Source organism: Grosmannia clavigera (assembly GCF_000143105.1).
Source record: "Grosmannia clavigera kw1407 unplaced genomic scaffold GCSC_179, whole genome shotgun sequence".
NCBI lineage: Eukaryota > Fungi > Ascomycota > Sordariomycetes > Ophiostomatales > Ophiostomataceae > Leptographium > Leptographium clavigerum.
This window is the reverse complement of record NW_014040759.1, coordinates 448,840-465,439: the sequence shown is the minus strand read 5'-3', so window position 1 is coordinate 465,439 and position 16,600 is coordinate 448,840. Positions and strand designations below refer to the sequence as shown.

The 16,600-nt window shown below is 54.0% G+C and overlaps 7 protein-coding genes across 7 annotated transcripts; 2 read left to right on the top strand and 5 right to left on the bottom strand.

Moving 5' to 3' along the window:
• Positions 1-47: 47 nt before the first annotated feature.
• Positions 48-755, top strand: CMQ_246 (uncharacterized protein; the record flags this gene model as incomplete). The annotated part of the gene is made up of 1 exon (XM_014313868.1): positions 48-755. The coding sequence occupies one exon, from the start codon at positions 48-50 to the stop codon at positions 753-755; it is 708 nt and encodes a 235-aa protein (XP_014169343.1).
• Positions 756-861: 106 nt separating this feature from the next.
• CMQ_210 (NmrA-like protein) lies at positions 862-1,953 on the bottom strand (the record flags this gene model as incomplete). The annotated part of the gene is made up of 1 exon (XM_014313832.1): positions 862-1,953. One exon carries the CDS (start codon positions 1,951-1,953, stop codon positions 862-864), a length of 1,092 nt encoding a protein of 363 aa, XP_014169307.1.
• Positions 1,954-2,427: 474 nt separating this feature from the next.
• CMQ_300 (cupin superfamily protein) lies at positions 2,428-2,880 on the bottom strand (the record flags this gene model as incomplete). The annotated part of the gene is made up of 1 exon (XM_014313922.1): positions 2,428-2,880. The coding sequence occupies one exon, from the start codon at positions 2,878-2,880 to the stop codon at positions 2,428-2,430; it is 453 nt and encodes a 150-aa protein (XP_014169397.1).
• A 428-nt stretch (positions 2,881-3,308) lies between these two features.
• On the top strand, positions 3,309-4,163 carry CMQ_303 (uncharacterized protein; the record flags this gene model as incomplete). Its single annotated transcript, XM_014313925.1, has 1 exon — positions 3,309-4,163. One exon carries the CDS (start codon positions 3,309-3,311, stop codon positions 4,161-4,163), a length of 855 nt encoding a protein of 284 aa, XP_014169400.1.
• Positions 4,164-4,367: 204 nt separating this feature from the next.
• CMQ_226 (ankyrin unc44) lies at positions 4,368-6,740 on the bottom strand (the record flags this gene model as incomplete). The annotated part of the gene is made up of 3 exons (XM_014313848.1): positions 4,368-4,979; positions 5,048-5,366; positions 5,470-6,740. The coding sequence occupies 3 exons, from the start codon at positions 6,738-6,740 to the stop codon at positions 4,368-4,370; spliced, it is 2,202 nt and encodes a 733-aa protein (XP_014169323.1).
• A 764-nt stretch (positions 6,741-7,504) lies between these two features.
• Positions 7,505-10,012, bottom strand: CMQ_35 (coagulation factor 5 8 type domain containing protein; the record flags this gene model as incomplete). The annotated part of the gene is made up of 1 exon (XM_014313974.1): positions 7,505-10,012. The coding sequence occupies one exon, from the start codon at positions 10,010-10,012 to the stop codon at positions 7,505-7,507; it is 2,508 nt and encodes an 835-aa protein (XP_014169449.1).
• A 3,836-nt stretch (positions 10,013-13,848) lies between these two features.
• Positions 13,849-14,754, bottom strand: CMQ_131 (methyltransferase type 11; the record flags this gene model as incomplete). Its single annotated transcript, XM_014313753.1, has 1 exon — positions 13,849-14,754. One exon carries the CDS (start codon positions 14,752-14,754, stop codon positions 13,849-13,851), a length of 906 nt encoding a protein of 301 aa, XP_014169228.1.
• Positions 14,755-16,600: the final 1,846 nt, after the last annotated feature.

The following is a 16,600-nucleotide window of genomic DNA, read 5'->3' as shown; positions in this document are numbered from 1 at the left end:
CGGGGTCGCTCGAGAACTGCATCGCGGTCTGCGACGTGTCCGGCTCGATGGAGAGCCCCGTGTTCGCTGACGGGACCTGCCCGATGGACTCGGCCATCGGGCTGTCGCTGCTGATGGCCGAGCTGGCGGCGCCGCCGTGGACCGGTATCTATATCGACTTCTCGGCCAGGCCCGCGGTGCATCAGCTCGACGTCGACCAGAGCCTGAACGACAAGGTCGCCCGCATGTATGCATCGCCGATGGGCTACGACACCAACTTTGTCGCCGTGTTCGAGGACCTGATCCTGCCGATGGCCCGCACGAACAAGCTGCAGCAGAAGGACATGGTCCGGCGCGTCTTTGTCTTTAGCGACATGCAGTTCAACGAGGCCCACAAGGCCGACGAGCGCTGGGACTCGGCGTACGAGCGGATCGAGCGGCAGTGCCGCGAGGCTAGCTACGACATGCCCGAGATAGTGTTCTGGAACCTCGCAGCCGGCCGTAGCGACGACGCGACGGCGCCAAAACCCGTCAAGGCCGACCAGCCCGGCACGGCGCTCGTGAGCGGCTACTCGCAGGCTATGCTCAAGGTGTTCCTAGACGGCGGCTCGTATGAGACAGCCGAGGACGATGAGGACAAGGGCCTGGTCCAAGTCCAGGCCGACGGAGACGGGGCGGTAGAGGTAGAGAGGCACAAAGAGCAGATGACCCCGGCGAAGCTAGCGAACAAGGCCATCTCGCACAAGGCATACGCGATGTTGAAGGTGATGGACTAGATTCATGCTAGAAAGACTCACAGGCCATGACTTGATTAGGATCGCAGAAAGTACGGGACAAGTGTATAGGCCTGTACAAATAGCGGCCGCCAACCCTAGCTTACCCTTACAGCCTTCCCTTCCGGCCGTCTTCGACCACCTTGAGGACCGGCCGGAGGTGATGGACGCGTTCCCAGAGGCAGCCGAGTCCGTCGCGAAGACCCTTGGCCTCCTGCTTGCGAAGCCAATCCTCGGCCGAGCGCGTGCGTCCGGGATGGATCTCGTCGAGGAGGTCAAAGTCACGCCGGACGAGCCCGTTGTTGTCGAGGGATGAAGCCTTCCACATGTTCCAGAAGCCGGAGAAGTTCTGCCGCACCGTCATCGAGGCCGGATCGTCGGGGCGGGCGTTGTAGCCGGCAGGCCCGGCGCCGGTCCCGAGAGGCCCCTCGGCCGTCCAGTAGTGGTCGAGGCTGGTGTCGACGTAGCGAGCGGCATGGCCGGTGACGCGCTCAAACGCCCGCGCGAGCTCGTCGTACGGGATCAGCGCGATGGCCACGGCGAGGTCGAGCCCGTCGGCGCGGTCGCGGTGGTCCAGCAGCCAGCGCACGTAGTGGCCACAGTCGTCGAGGTCGACGTGGGCGACGGCGCCTTGGCCGAGAGGCACGCGCCACGTGAGCACGTCCTGCTCGAGCGTCGGGCTCATGGGCGTGCCGCTGGCAATGGCCATGTCGAGATAGGGACCGGTCGTGAAGAGGGCGACACCCATTTGCTTTCTTTCTCTGTTCTGCCTCAATATCCACTCGCCCACGCGCCCCTTTCCGTCGTAGTGGCCGCACCGGAACTGCGCATCGTAGCCGCTCTGCCGGTAGACAAAGTCGAGGTTGCCGTAGACGAAAAAGCGGATGCCCTCCTCGAGAGCGAGCTCGTAGCTGCGCATGGCCCAGAACATCTCCGCCTGCTCGCCGCTGTTGAAGCCGTCCAGGTTGACAAAGGCATAGTCGGCGCCGCGGAAGCCGGCCCGCAGATCAGCCTCGCTCGCAAACGTGCCCTCGATCGCCTCCGTGTGGTCCAGCGCGAGGACCTGCTGCGCCCGCGCCGACTGGCGGTCGCGCGTCAGGAACCGCACCCGGTATGCACCGTCGTGCACGAGCCCGCGAATGACCGGGATGCCCTGGGCACCGGTGCCGCCAACGACAAAGACGAGCGGAGTGGTGGCCATAATGTGATGACGACAAGAGGGATGAGTGCTGATATCAACTTCAGACCCATCAACGACTCTCGCCCAGAATTTATACTTCTTCTGGCCCTATACTCAAGTCAAAGTCTTGCTTCGCGCTCCTCACAGCGGACCTGTTAACTAATCTGGTGTGCGGTGTCCGGTCAGAGGTGATTACTGATCTGTCGTGAGGCTGCTCTGCAGACGCCGATGCGCAGGACAGCACCACCCTGCGTCGCATGGAGACAGTCCCAATGAGCAGTCCGGGATTGGATAGCCATTGTCAGACCCTCTCTCGCTTCGGACCGGAGACGTGTTGAATGCAAATCAGGAATCCCATCCAGACCTTGTGAATAACAAAGCGGGTGAGACAACAGACATTCTTGAGCCGGCTAAAGCACGCTTGTCCTCTTCCTGTCCAACTGGTTCGGTACGTTCTATTTCACACGCTTCTAGCCAACATGCTCAGCCAGCTTTCTAGGCCGCGTCCTTGGGCTCCCAGCCCGGCGTCGCCATCTCAAAGCTCGTAAACTCAAAGCCCGGTGCGACAGTGCACCCGACCAGCGTCCAGTCGCCCAGCGACTGTGCGTGCTGCCACTCGCCACGCGCCACGACAATCTGTGGCCGTTGGCCCGTCTCGATGTCTGGGCCCAGAACTACGTGGCGGACCGGCTTGCCGTCGTCCCAGGACAGCGAGAGCTGCAGCGGCGCGCCGGCGTAGTAGTGCCAGACTTCGACGGCATCGAGCACGCGGTGCCAACGTGACAGGCCAGAGGCGCCCTCGAGCAGGTAGTAGATGCAGGTGCTAGCCGGACGGCCGTCGGGCGATGCGTCGCGGAAGGTCTCGATGTAGTAGCCCTTTTCTGGATGGGGGGCTAGGTTGAGGGCGGCGATCATGTCCTTTGCCGTGTGTGTGGCAGTTGTGGCCATTGCGCCTGTTGATATATCTGAAGATGGTGTAAGAGGGCTTAAAGTAAGATATGTGGTGGCAGGCCCACGTAAAAATCATCTCACTATGTATCTGTCGAACGGGTGGGCCAGCCTGGGCGTGAATTGAGGACGTGTGGCGCATGATGGAAAGATACATGTACCCTGTGGCGTATCTCATAAATCCCCACCTATCCAAGAAGGGGTTCCATACGTCGGCATAGCACAAAAGTAACGCCCATCAATACACGAATGCTCACTGGCGCCTATCATTCAACAGTATCCAATGAGCGTGTATTGTAAGATACGGAGCACTTCTGACCCAAGTAGACTGCCTCTCGTGAATCTTTGCCCACGTACAGATTTTCAATCTCGTTCCGTCATTCTCTCACAGCTCTGTGCACATCCCCAAAATAGTTCACGACTTGACAATGCCGCCACCAGTCCGAAACCCAACGTACATGCTCGCGCCCAATTGGACCTTCCTCCCGGGAGGCCCAATTGGTCTCGGCAACATCATTGCGGATCCCTTCTATCCCCATATCGTGCTTACTCGACCCGCCATAGACCCCGAGTCCTCGCCATCTGTCCAACGGGCCCTTGAGAGGGATTGCCAGCTGCAGTCAGGTTCCAAGCTGGGTGTGTCGGTCGGCCTTTGGGCAAGATTCCTCGATAGTGTTGGCCTGAATCTGAGGACGAAGCACGAGAACCAACGAAGCACAACGTACAAAATGAGCAGCCTCGAGACCTTGTACTACACGGACATGCCCACCTTGGCAGAAGTCCAGGAGCGGATCGAGGACCCTGTCGTCCACGAGCTGATGCGCCTGAACAACCCCTTCTCCAAGCCCGTGTACATGGTTACCGGGCTCAAGATTGCCAAGGGCTTCTCCCTCTCCGACAGCGGGTCTTCCACCAATGGCGGCTCTGTGGGAAGTGACATCCCGATTGCCGGCGGGCCTGCTACTGTTGGGGCCGAGGCCGCCGTCGAGGTTGAGAAGGAGCATAGCTACAAATCCGAGGCTGGGTCCGACATTGTTTTCGCGTATCAGCTGATGACGATTGCACCCAAAGGCTGGAAGAAAAAGACATTCAGGTTGGCCGAGCACCATTCCTCGGCCGTTTTCCTTGGCGACGATGATGACGAGGAGGAACCGGCAATTGAGGTTGAACTAGACTACCCCAAGGTAGCAGACCTAAAGGAATTCGGCACGGACTTCTCGCACATGACGGTTATGGACGGTGTGGGAGAATGCATATGTATTGCATATGAAGGAGAGGAATGATTAGGTTAGTTGTGTAAGAGTTGCTATCTGTAGTAAATCCGCTAATAGTATAGTATTAGTGTTGATTTCCAAAGATTACCTAACCTTTGTCCGAAATTAACAGAGTAGAAGCCTAAATCCTACCTATGTGATGTACGATACCTCAACTGTTTATTAGCGGATTTACTGTACGAATAGTAAAAAACTACTATAAATAGCAACTCTCTACTGAGCAGTTTGACGGGCGGACAACTCAGACATGGCACTCTCTACCTTTTTCACACAATTTTCCCCACCATTGGCAAATAGATCCCAAACATGAACATAACGCCGGTTGTTTCCCTTATCGACCGAGGCCGCTTTCTTTAGGAACACATGCACTCCATCCGGGGTTCGGAGCAGTTGCAGGGCGCGTTTATCGGCGGACTTTTCCGCAATCCATTGCATGACCATAGCGACCATTCCAGCCATAATTGGGGTAGCTACCGAGCACCCGTTGCTGCTCCCTGACGACGCGAATGTTGGAACGTCCTGTCCTAGTGTACCGAAGAGAGGGAGGCCGCTGTTTGTCGACACTGGGGGAGGGTTGTAGGCACCAACGAAGGTCCCATAGTGATCCGTTCCTCGCACTGAGATGACTTCGGACAGGGAGGCAGGAAACATCTCCGGTTCGTTGGAGCCTTGATTTGCGGCAGCGGCGAAAAACACGATTGAATTGTTGTCAAAATTGGCCTTCCTTATTGCCTTCTTAATCGATGCGACTTCCTTCCTAAACCCAAATGACATGCAGATAATGTCCACATTCCATCCTTTCGGGTCTTGTGCGTGTTGAATGGCCTGCACTCTCTCGTCAGTTGGCTAGGTCCGATGCTAAACCCTGTAAGTCGAGGGTTGGGACTGCTCACTTTTTCTATATTGCCTGCTGCACTCTCTAACTCAGACTCTGTCTTTGCAATGCGGGCAACGAATATCTCGGCATTCTTGGCCACCCTGAGGAGCAGCACTGAAACCATAGTGCCATGTTTACTTATGTCCTCGTCAATCGGGCTCGATTCCGACCCCGCGAAATCGCGCCAGTGATTGCCCATGATACGTTTACTTTCCCTGGGGCAGATGTTGAAGTAGTCGGCTTTCGTGCTGCAGCCCGTATCAATCACAGCAATCTTGACCGGAGACGCAGTCTTGTTTGCCTTGACGACGGCAGACTTGATGAGGTCGTTGTATCTGTCAATCTGACAAAGCCATGTAGCTGCGCTTTGCCTGCAATGATGGGAGGAATGGCATTAATATATATACAAAATGACGGCCAGGAATGACGTGTACTCACTTTTCACCGGCAAGAAAACTTGCGTCGTTAGTCCGGCTATGAATATCGGGCATAGAACCCATGCTGGATGATTCGCTATCATCCTGCTGATCCGTAGCTGATAGCAAGGTGATTACTTGAGTATGGTGATTGTCCTCGGCAAGGGCTAGAGGCTTCTTCAGAGCTTTATTCTTGGCCGTCTGTTTGGCGTGCCGCTCCAACAGCAACTTGACCACTTTCGCGTGCCCTTTGGAGGCGGCTAGATGCAACGGGGTGGAACTGTCAACACTCCTTGCCTCGATATCCGCTCCATGGTTCAGCAAGAGGTCGACAATGTCGGCAAACCCCCCTTCTGCCGCTTGATGGAGTGCTGTAAAGTGGCTTTTGTCCAACTCTGCTTCCAGCGGTGGGTTCTTCTGAAGGAGCATCTCCACGATCGCCTTCTTCCCACTGTTTGCAGCTATGTGTAAGGGAGTCGCTCCGAGAACAGTTCGAGTATCAACTGCGATTCCACGCTCAAGCAACAGTCTTACGACAGCGACATGGCCTTCTGTCGCGGCCAGGTGGAGGGACGTTTGGCAGTCATTGGCCCTGGCGTTAATGTCGGCTTTCCCTTCGAGTAGTACCTGAACTATCTCAGCGTGGCCCGCCTCTGCTGCCTTATGAAGGGGCGTTCGGCTACCCCTGAACAGAGCCTCCGTGTCGGCACCAGACTGGACCAGGATCCTCACGACTGGTAGTTTTCCATAGTATGAAGCACTATGAAGACTAGTCCAACCATCCACGGTAGAAGCATTGATGTTGGCACCACGCTGGACCAGGATCTCCACGACTGGTGGCCTTCCAGAGTATGAAGCCCTATGAAGACTAGTCCAACCATATGCGGTAGAGGCGTTGACGTTGGCATTGTGGTCAAGCAGTAATGTGACGACCGCGCCGAAACCTTTGTCCGCGGCAATAAACAACGGCGTAAAGCCATCCGTGGCTCCTGCCTCAACGTTGGCTCCGCCATCTATCAGTATCCGAACTATTTCGAGATACCCGCGTTCTGCGGCCTTTTGTAGTGGTGTGCGGGTCTTGTATTTAATCTCAAGGGAGGCATGATGCTGGATGAGCAGCTTCACGATTTCCGGGTGCCCATTCCAGGATGCCGCATGCAAAGGAGTCCATCCATTACCTGTGTGAAAACTGGGGTCGGCGTTTTCGTTAAGCAGGTGTCGCGCTTGGGAGAGCCGCCCGGTGCGAGCAGCTATCAGCAACCTTGCCGAACAGTCATCGACTTCTGATGCCATTCGTGGATATTGTTAACGGTCAAGGCGGACACAATGTTAGCTCTATGGGTACGGGGTTTGTATGAACAAAGAAAAGTAAGTTTCTAGAAACTCCGGATAGCAATCAAGATTATTTGCTATCTAGTCGGAACACCCTCCTGTGGATTCTAGGAGGTCACCTCACTCCCACAAAAGGATCCACCACTAGATAACCAGACCAAGCCCTGACTGCGCACAAAGCAGTCTCATCTGTCCTGTCAGATTGTAGGCGCCCAGTAAGCATGCATGTATTGCTTGTGTCTTGTCACTTCCGACCTAAGCCGACGTGCATGAAATCCCCTATGGGCGGGAATATATGTGATACGCCACAGGGTATATGTATCTTTTCATCCTGCGCCACAAGTTAGTTAAAACAGATAAAAGGGGGGATTAGCGTCCAAAAGCTTAGCCTCACTAGTGCAGATGCATGTCAAGCCAATAAGACCTGGGCTTCATTGATCCTATGACGGTAAGTTGGTCAGCATGCCTTATCAGCCTCTAGGAATCCGAGATGGGTCGTGTTCGGGTTCTAATGAAGCGAAGCTATCGAAGTCATTGGGCCGTCGCACATCCACAATCCTTAAGGCTTACAATGCCGTCTACATTGCTACATTCATGTCTTACGACGTACTCCGTAGTATTATATTATATAACCGCTAAAACTAGCCTGCGCCACACTACATGTAAGTCCGCACGCCCCATTTTGGCCTAGTTCATCCGCCGACTATAATGCACGGCCTTGTGCATCAGGCTTTCTGGCCATAGACGTACACCTCGTAGAGGCCGGCCTCCCAGTCGGCCTCCTGGTCGTGGATGACGTCGTAGATGCTGGACACGTCGAGGCGGACGTAGCGGTAGCTGTTGCCGGTCACGATGTGGTCGCAGAAGCCGGGCTGCAGGTTGGCGGTGTTGTCGGCGAGCTGGTGCCACGTGGCGCCGTCGTTGGACCCGGTGAGGGTGTAGCGGTTGGCGGCATCGGAGCCGCCGACGCTGAGGAAGGAGAGGCCGATCCATTCGAGCGCGTACGTCTGGCCGAGATCGACCTGCCAGTGGTAGGGCACGGCCGTGGGCTTGTAATACTGCTCGACGGCGTCGTAGAAGCTGAGGTCGAAGTCGACGCCGTCATTGGCCACGGCAGCGCTGAAGTTGTACGTGCCGGCAGCCAGCTGGGCGGCCGTCAGGGCGACGTTGGCGGTGGAGTTGTCTGTGGGCTTGTTGCGCGACAGCAGCGTCCAGGCCGGCGGGACGATCCGGTGACCGGCCAGGTCGAGGTCGAGGAAGGGGGTGAACTCGATGCTGGCGAGACCGCCAGCCGTCTCGCCTGTGAAGGCGACGCCGGTGTCGTTGAGCGTCAGCGGCAAGAAGATATACGTGTTGTCGGACTGGTCGATCTCCTTGTTGCGGTCGCCGACGTAAACATACTGCGGGTCGGCCGTGGTGCCGATGTCAAGAATGAACGTCGGCTGGCTGCCAAAGGTGGTGGCGTCGCCGAACGGCGCGATCGACGACCAGGTCTCATTGCCGTTGCGATAGCCGGTCACCGGGTCGCGTGGAAGCCCAAAGCCGGCCGTGATGTTGGCCGTCCGGCTGTAGCCGCCCTGGTTGGGATACCAGCCCGTCTGCGTCGACGTGATCAGGTAGACGTACTGGCCGGAGGTGCCGCCGTGGCGCACGAGCGCGGGGGCTTCACGCGACAGATCCGAGTAGACGTCGTAGCCGCGCTCGGGCACGACGTCGGTGAAGCTGTCATCCAGCTGCCACAGCCGGAAGAAGACGTTGTCGGACGCGTGCACCAGATAGGCCTTGCCGTCGGCTGGGTCCTGCCACACGGTCATGTCGCGCGCCCGGTAGCCGGTGTTGGTCCCGAAGACCGGTGGCTCTGGGTCGTAGCCGTCCATGGTAAAGTACAGCTCCGTATTGTAGGTCGGCGCGTAGATCCGGGTCCCCTTGGACTGGAATGCAGCATCATCTGTGCTGTAGACGCCCGCCGGCGCACTGACGATCGGCCGGAAGATGGGCACGGCCACAGCACTACCGACGACGGTGTACTTCTGCGACACGACCGTGCTGACCTCGCTGCCAAGAGCACAGACGGCCCGGACGGTCAGGTTGGTGCCTGCGGCGCCGCTGATCGTGATGCGTGTTCCGGGCGCGTACAGGGTGCTGCTGTTTTTGGGTGTCGGCGTCGTCCCGTCCGTGGTGTAGTAGATGGTGCTTTTGGTGGTGTTGCACGTGACAAACGCAGCATCGCCGCTGTGCACGAGCACCGTGTCAGCTGCCGTCGACTCGTCCAAGCCGGGGCCGATCTGCGGCGCCACCAGAGTCTGTCGGGCGCTGCCCGGATCGCCGACCTCGTACACGACCGTCGTGACGGCCGAGCGGTTGGTGGCCGTGGGATAGCGCACAATGTACTCGTAGGCACTCTTGCTGATGCTCCAGTACGGGCTGTACCGCTCGTAGTAGCTCGTGTCCCACGGCGTCATGCGGATGGCGACCGCCTTGAGCGTCAGGCCAAAGTACATCTGGGTCAGCTCGCCCGACTGCGTGGTGCCGTAGCCGTCAGCCGCGGAGACATACTGGACAGCCTCGGGGTCCGACGGGTCGACCTTGCTGTTGAACTGCAGGATCTTGGGTGGGTAGTCGGCCCCGGACACCGGCTGGTACGGATGCGACACGTTGTCGGTCTTGAGCGCGCTCGCGCCAAAGTCCACCACCAGTCCGCCGACTCGGTCGCCCAGCGCGCTGCTTTCTTCGTGGCCGCTGCCCGGCCGGAAGTGCCCCCGGCTGCTGATCGTGTAGGGGCCCTCGACTGCGTCTGCCGTGGCCACGAGCACGTGCGAGGCCGCAAACGTCGTCGCCGTCTCCCAGTGCGCCCAGAAGACGTACTTTTTCGTCGCCGCGTTGTACACCACCTTGGGCCGACCCAGGTTGCTGTACTGCACGGCCGGCTTGCCGTTGGCGTCGAGCGCGTCCGCGCTGATGATGGTGCCCACGTAGTCCCAGTTAACTAGGTCCTGCGACTTGTACAGGCTCGCCAGATCCGGGCTGGCCGCCGCCGTGCTATTATAGAACGCCTCGCCCACCCAGTAGTACCAGGTGCCCACCTGCAGGAACCCGCCGCCAACGCAGCTGATCGTGTTTCCCGCACTGTCATAGTAGGTCTGGCCGTTGGGGATCGTCGTGTAGCTGGCCCGGCCCGAAATTCCGGCCCCGGCCAACAACGCGAAAAACAAGACGACAAAAATGTTTCTCATCTTGGGCAACATACCTGGTCAAGAGATAGGTCGGTGTTGCTTTGGTGGATGTACGAGCAGATACTTACACAAATAAGCTGCAGAGACGCATCCTTATACTCGTGCTGCTGCGTCCTGACTCGCGATGTTGCATCGCCGCTGCGTCATGCCATCCTCGTATTCACCCCGCCTTCGTCACGGATAAATGCACCTCTTGCTCAAATTGAGTTACATTAGGCAAAAGATGGGACAGGCAAGTTACATACAGACGACAGACCGTTCTCGTGAAGTGGCTCCCATGTGGAGAGACGTTGCACAGTAAACAAGATGCATGTCGGGTTAACGGACGGTGCCTAAAGCCGAGGTCGTGATGCAGATGCAGGGTCTCGTATAGAGTCATTAGATGCATGAACGATTCGCAGGATGCAACAATGCTTTTCGTATTAAGAAAAGCATGCAATAAGGTGGGTAGACGCATGAGGTCATAGAATCGGCATCGTCGGCGGTTAGACAGTGTATCGGCTAAATATCAAACCCGCTGTCGTAGTATCACGGCCTGTTCGGGAATTTTCCAGATCCCACTTGACTTACTCCATACAGAAGCAGCCCTTTGCAGAATATATGGGGTCTTTCGGGAATATCCATCGGCGAACGTCATGTACGATACCCGGTACATTGTACTATGTCATATGATACGTTAGGAGTTTGCGTATTGGTATATGGCGAGACATATTACGTATTGTCTTGATAATGACTTACTACATTGCAGGCCTAGCCCAAACCCTCGTCTAACCGAGTGATCGAACTCACAGAGTATGTCTGAAAATCTTGACCGTCAAAGTTATGTAGGATTTGCTACCGTTGCAATCTAGGCAGAATACCCCATGACAAAGTCGAATAATCTCAACCACTCCATATTCATACAAGTCATCAGTTCCATGGCACCCCTAGCAATTAATTCATACGCAGCTCCCGACATGGAAGCAAAACAGTTGCGACCGAAATAGGTGGTACGTCGTCTGCACTCTGTGCTAAGTCGCCGTGTAGCTCATAAAAGTCCCGCACCAAATCTGCTGCAAGGGTTTCCGTCTTTTGCGGTAAAAGCCCGTAATTTCCAACGTCCTTTTCCATTGACTGAGAAAAGAGCGTCGTATAAGCATCAATTCCTCGTATGAAAGCTCGAAGGCGATTCTCTGCACGGTTTAGTCTGCCAATGCGCCGGCATTGCTGCCCAAGCCTGTAGGTATTCACATCGTCAGGGCACCTGTTGATCGTAGCCTATTCAAATATGGTCTGCGATGCGAAGGGTTGGCAAGCCTGGGCGTATAGCTGCCGGACAATAGCACGAGATGAACGGCACGCCATCTAGAGACCGGGTTTATCTGGGAGGAAGCAGAGCACAGCCGGCTTGCAGTCTTGGTATCTACGCATTTGGGTGGCGCCTCCAGCTACTTCTTCTGGCTGGAAGTGTAGACCGTCTCCAAGATGGTAACGGTGTGCTGGCAAATTGTCGGCTTGGCGGCGGCCTCCCAGATCATCAACTGTATTTCGACCGGCAGCTTTTCAAATTGATAAAACATACATTTCGGCAGCATTTCAATTACTTCAGATTCGTGTAGCCAGCCGAGCTGTCTTTGCTCTCTCTGTTTCGCAACTGCAGCCAAATGTCTGCACAGCCGACCATTCTCCCGTTCAATTTTCGCGGCAATACTAGCGATCTTCTCGCTTTTCAACCAAATAGATGATACAGGTGTGAGAATTAGAGGCAAACGATTTCGGCCTGGAGTTGTGATATCATCGAGATTAAATATTGCAATTGCTTTTTGAAATGTTTCGCCCGCTTTCGTAAGTCGCTGACTCGGCGTGGCTAACCATACTCTGCTGGTGTATGTTTTGCGTCGCTTTACACTTTGTTTCTTTTACTGAAAATCGAAGATACGGAATTTGTTTGAGTGTTTTCCTTTCCCTCGGGAGAGTTCCTCTCTTTGTTCTTCAGGCACTTTATTTCAAACCGCATCCAACCCATTCATATATCTCCCTTGTCTAATTTTCATTTGCCTAACATGGACTTACTTCAGCGAGTCACTTTTTGGTTGGAGTTTGTCCGATTAGCAACTTTTACATATGAGGAGGCACTGGTAGTGAATCCAGACTCGCAATAAGCCGAAACTAGGGAATGTGCCTGAGCGTCCATCTGGCCATCTTTGATGGGTCTAAGCGAATGAAAGACTTGAAGCTGTAATTGGAGGTCGGAACACAGACGCAGAGACAGAATCGGGAAACAAGAGACGTTATAAGGAGAAATGGAGGGAGGCTACTCTAGTAATCGTATATTTATCTATGCGAAGCGCAGCTGGGCGGCATTTCAATCACAAACTTTCAGCTTTGGCCGTCCGCCGTTGTCCACCAGCTCTACCACATTCGTACTATGACAAAGCAGTTTCACAAGCGCATTTTCGTACTCTTCCCTCGTGCCTCAGTCCCACCAGTCAACCTTGTCTCTATGGCCGTGGCCTATTATAGTTTGGATCCATCGCCGGGCTCTCCATCGCTTGGTACCAAGTCAGTTAAATAGCATGTTGTGTGCCAATTCTCTCCCAGTTTCAGAAAAGCGGATCTGTTATTGACATTTCCGGTAAAACAAAACCCGCCTGGTCTGGATGGGCTGCTCCTCCTCTTCTTCGTCCGAATCGGAAAGAATGCACCGTGTTCCCATGGGCTCGTTTTTCATAGCGTTTTCCTGTTTCGCTGTTTGCTGTTCGAATATAAGTCTCCACATCCAGCCATCCCTCCCCTGGCACGTGAAAGACAATAGGGTGACTGCCCGGCAGGGCATAATATGTCAGGCAACAGTCTGTAACTGCTTCGTCATCTCCTATTTGTAGCACCGTGTCAATAAATCTTTATCGTTGTTCTTAGAACTGGGACTTGCGGGCTGCTAAAAGATCCCGACTCAGTTAATTAACAGAAAACTAAGGAGAGAAAGTAAGTACTTCTGCTTGGCAGACATCTAAGGCGATTGAGCAATCATGTAAGGTTGGAACCGAAAAAACAAGCCGATGAGCCAGAAGCTTACTGCTTTGCATTTGGTCCAGCCTAATATCGCAACTCTCCTTAAACGGTAAGACACAAGAAAAGGGAAACTTCGATAATCGGTCAATTGACTTTCTGCCTCTTCTAGATCGTATTATACTAGTATTTCTATGCATGTAGGCAATGTCTACCAAATGAGCGAAAGAGAAATTATCCTATCGGCACGCAAATACCAGATTACAAGGACCGACATAGTTAAGATAGAACTAATTATATGGTCGGATCAGGGTTACCGGGGAAGGCATTGCGATACGGAGTACAGATCTGTAAAAAATGCGTGCGCCAGTTCGCCTCATCTCAGAATACAGTCTCAGAATGCATCCAATTATCAACTACCAGCCTGATCTTGAATCGTAGAGTCGAAAGCTACCTTCCTCGTCATCCATGGCGCAAACAAGCCAAGGAGGATAGCAGTCCCCAGAAGCCTAAGTTAAATGTGTCTACCCTAGTTGCTCTATCTCAACTAGCTAAGTTTGCTGCTTATGACAACGATAAAGCGCCGCAAGCAAGCAGGCTAAGAAGGCGGCCCGATCAAGCGCTACGGGAACAAGTCTACAACGAGTTACTCCGTGCAAGAGTTTTGATCGCGTAGAACCGCACTGCCTAAATAAAGGAAACGTTAAAAGGTCCAAAATTGTTCTCTCGTCTAAGATACATTTATACGGCTCAACGAGCTACTGGGTATTCAAGTATCCGTAAGTATACATTCCAAATACTTGAACAAACAGAAGAGATGGCATCCAAAACATGGCCAGTTCAAGTCCTCACTTCGTCTTCCGCTCCTCAATCGGCCCACCTGGTTTGCTCGCCGTCACTGCAACATACCGCCAGTACGCCTGCCCCCGATACGCATTGTAGCCCGCTACCGTATTGATAAAGTACTTTTCCAAATGCAGCAGCCGGACAAAGAAATACGGCACCACTGCCAGCAGCCAGAACACTAGCAGCATCGGCCGAATGTTTGCCGAGATGTCCCGCACCTGCACGTCCGTAAACCCTGCCGCCTCCAGCCATATTCGGTACTGCCCTGGGTCCGATCGGCTGTTGGTCGGCATGGCGGCATACTCGTTGATCTTGCGCATGCTCTGCGTTAGATCCGACGGGGCTTCATTCTGCTCCAACAAATGATCATACTCAAAAAGTGCTAGGCGGCCGCCTGGACGCAAGATCCGGTGAAAGCCCGCTAGCACCGCCTCTGGGTCGGTCGCATGCACAAAAGTCTCCATGGTGTAGACGCCCTCGTGCGAGTCATCGGCGATAGCCTCGAGGTGGTGGTAGTCCATTTTCTCAACCGTTACTGGCAGATGTGCCTTTTGTACGTTCCTCTTGGCCTTCACAATGTGTCGATCCACCACGTCAATAGCCGTCACCCGCATTCCATGCCGTGCCATGTACAGCGCGACGTGTCCTACGCCGCAGCCGGCATCCATAATCTGCGAGCCCGCCGGTAACGCTAAAAACTCGAGCAGCTTGGCTTCCATGCGTCGTAGCGCGCACCCAAATGGCAACGGGAACGCATTGGGCGAGTCGTAGTAGCCAAAATGGCGGGTGCCACCGAGGATAAGACGGTAGCCGATGCGGCTTTCGAGAGAGGCATAGTAGTCTTGCAGCGCGGGGTTGTTGTTGATCAGAGGAGCCGCTTCGCTGTAGCTCTCATTGAAGTCGGTCATCGTGGCGGGAGCGAGGAGCGGAGAAGGAGAGGGGGGGGTTCGTTTTTGGTTAGAAAAGAGATCGTCCACGGTAGCGATTTGTTATATATGTTTATGTGTTCTTGTGTTGTCTGCGGAGAAATTTTGGGATTAGGATTTCTAGGGTGATTGGGCCGCAGGGGGATCCAGCACAGTACATTAGGTAAGTATAGCACCGTTAAGTTACACAGTACACACTGCTAAAATACTGCTATTGTTGTACTCCATATATAATTATATGTATAAGGAGTATAAGTCATTTTATAATATACGCTTTGAACGTCAGTCTTAGCTATACTGACTGCGGAGTGCCGTGATAAATGCTCTTTCTACGGAGTATGCAGAGTATGTTTGTCGAATGATACTCCGTACTGTACTCCGTAGGCCACGAAGTATCCTAAATGTGGGGACCTACGCAGTGTGATGCGCGGGATGCCTGCGTCGTAGGCCCACCTATTTAGTATGTACTCCATACGTCGTAGACTTTATTTTTTACTTTTTTTACGGAGTACTCCGTACTACGGAGTACTCCCGTATGCAGTTTTCTGTCTTTATCATACGACGTGTACTCTGTACTGCTTCGTACTCTGTACTACTTCGTACTCTATACTCCGTATCTTGTCAACCCCCTTGCGACCTGTACATAGTTGGGCCTGGAAGCGCTTAAGCAAACATGCAGTCCTCTGGGCTGAGACCAATATTGAAGCCTAGTTTGTACGAAGGATGCAAATGGGCATGGAAGATACCTGTACTGTGGGGCTTGATGCCTAATAGCGAGCCAATCAAATCGGGATTCAACGCTAGGCTTTTGTTATCTTAGACCCGGCGCTAAAGCCCACTACATGATTGGCTTGGCCCAGTTCCCATAAGGCCGTCTTACTGCATAGTATTATTCCAGCCGCCTACTATTTGTGCTCTTCCGTCCTATGGTAAGTTTCGGATATCACAACTCCTGTTTTAGAATCTGCAATGCTTACAGCTACAGCACTTCCAGTTGGTATTCCAGACTAGCAGTCTTGCTACGCTTGAGGCTCTGCCTCTCCTAGTCACGCGCGAAGCGGCGGAGATAAATATGGCAGCACCACAACTTTCATCACTTCCAGTATATAACCAAATCATCCTTAATATTTTTATCTGCCTTTGCATCTTCACGAGATATGTGCCATACTCGCTTCTGTACATAGCCTTCTTGCCTTGCGGACAAAATTCGGCCTAAAGGATACGACATAACGACCGTGATACTTCCGTATTGCAACAACAACATCGCCGACAAGCAGAAAACCGTTGCTGAGGGTGATCCAAAAAACAGACCATTGGCACAGCGCCCTTAGGTCAGTAAACTCCAGGTTTGTGTCCGTAACAAGTCTGGAGGATAAGAGGATAGTGTCCCCTCATGTCTTGGTGGACGTCGTGTCTCCTCTCACAACGTAATTTTCTCGTCTCTATATCCACCAGAACACATGACGAACTCAACATACACGACGATTGTCAACGGCTGGGTTCCGTCGGGAACAGATCGTGGCTCCATCGATATTCTCTGGTCCTGCTGTATTACCATTGGCCTTTGTTGCTGGGGTCTTACGCAGCCGAATGTGCCAGCCCTTGACGACAAATGGTACCACCCCTTTGTCACAAAATTTCGAATGGCTTGCATTGGGCTTTTGGGCCCTGATTTTCTGTTTGGCATTGCAGCTGGCCAGCTGGCCAGCGCAAGGCGCGCCCTAAAGGTTGACAGCACTGTTGTATGTTTCGAAGGGAACAAGCTGATTCTTCTGGCCAGAAATTTCGTTCGGATCCTGAGCTTTTGAAAGGACGAGAATGGACCCTA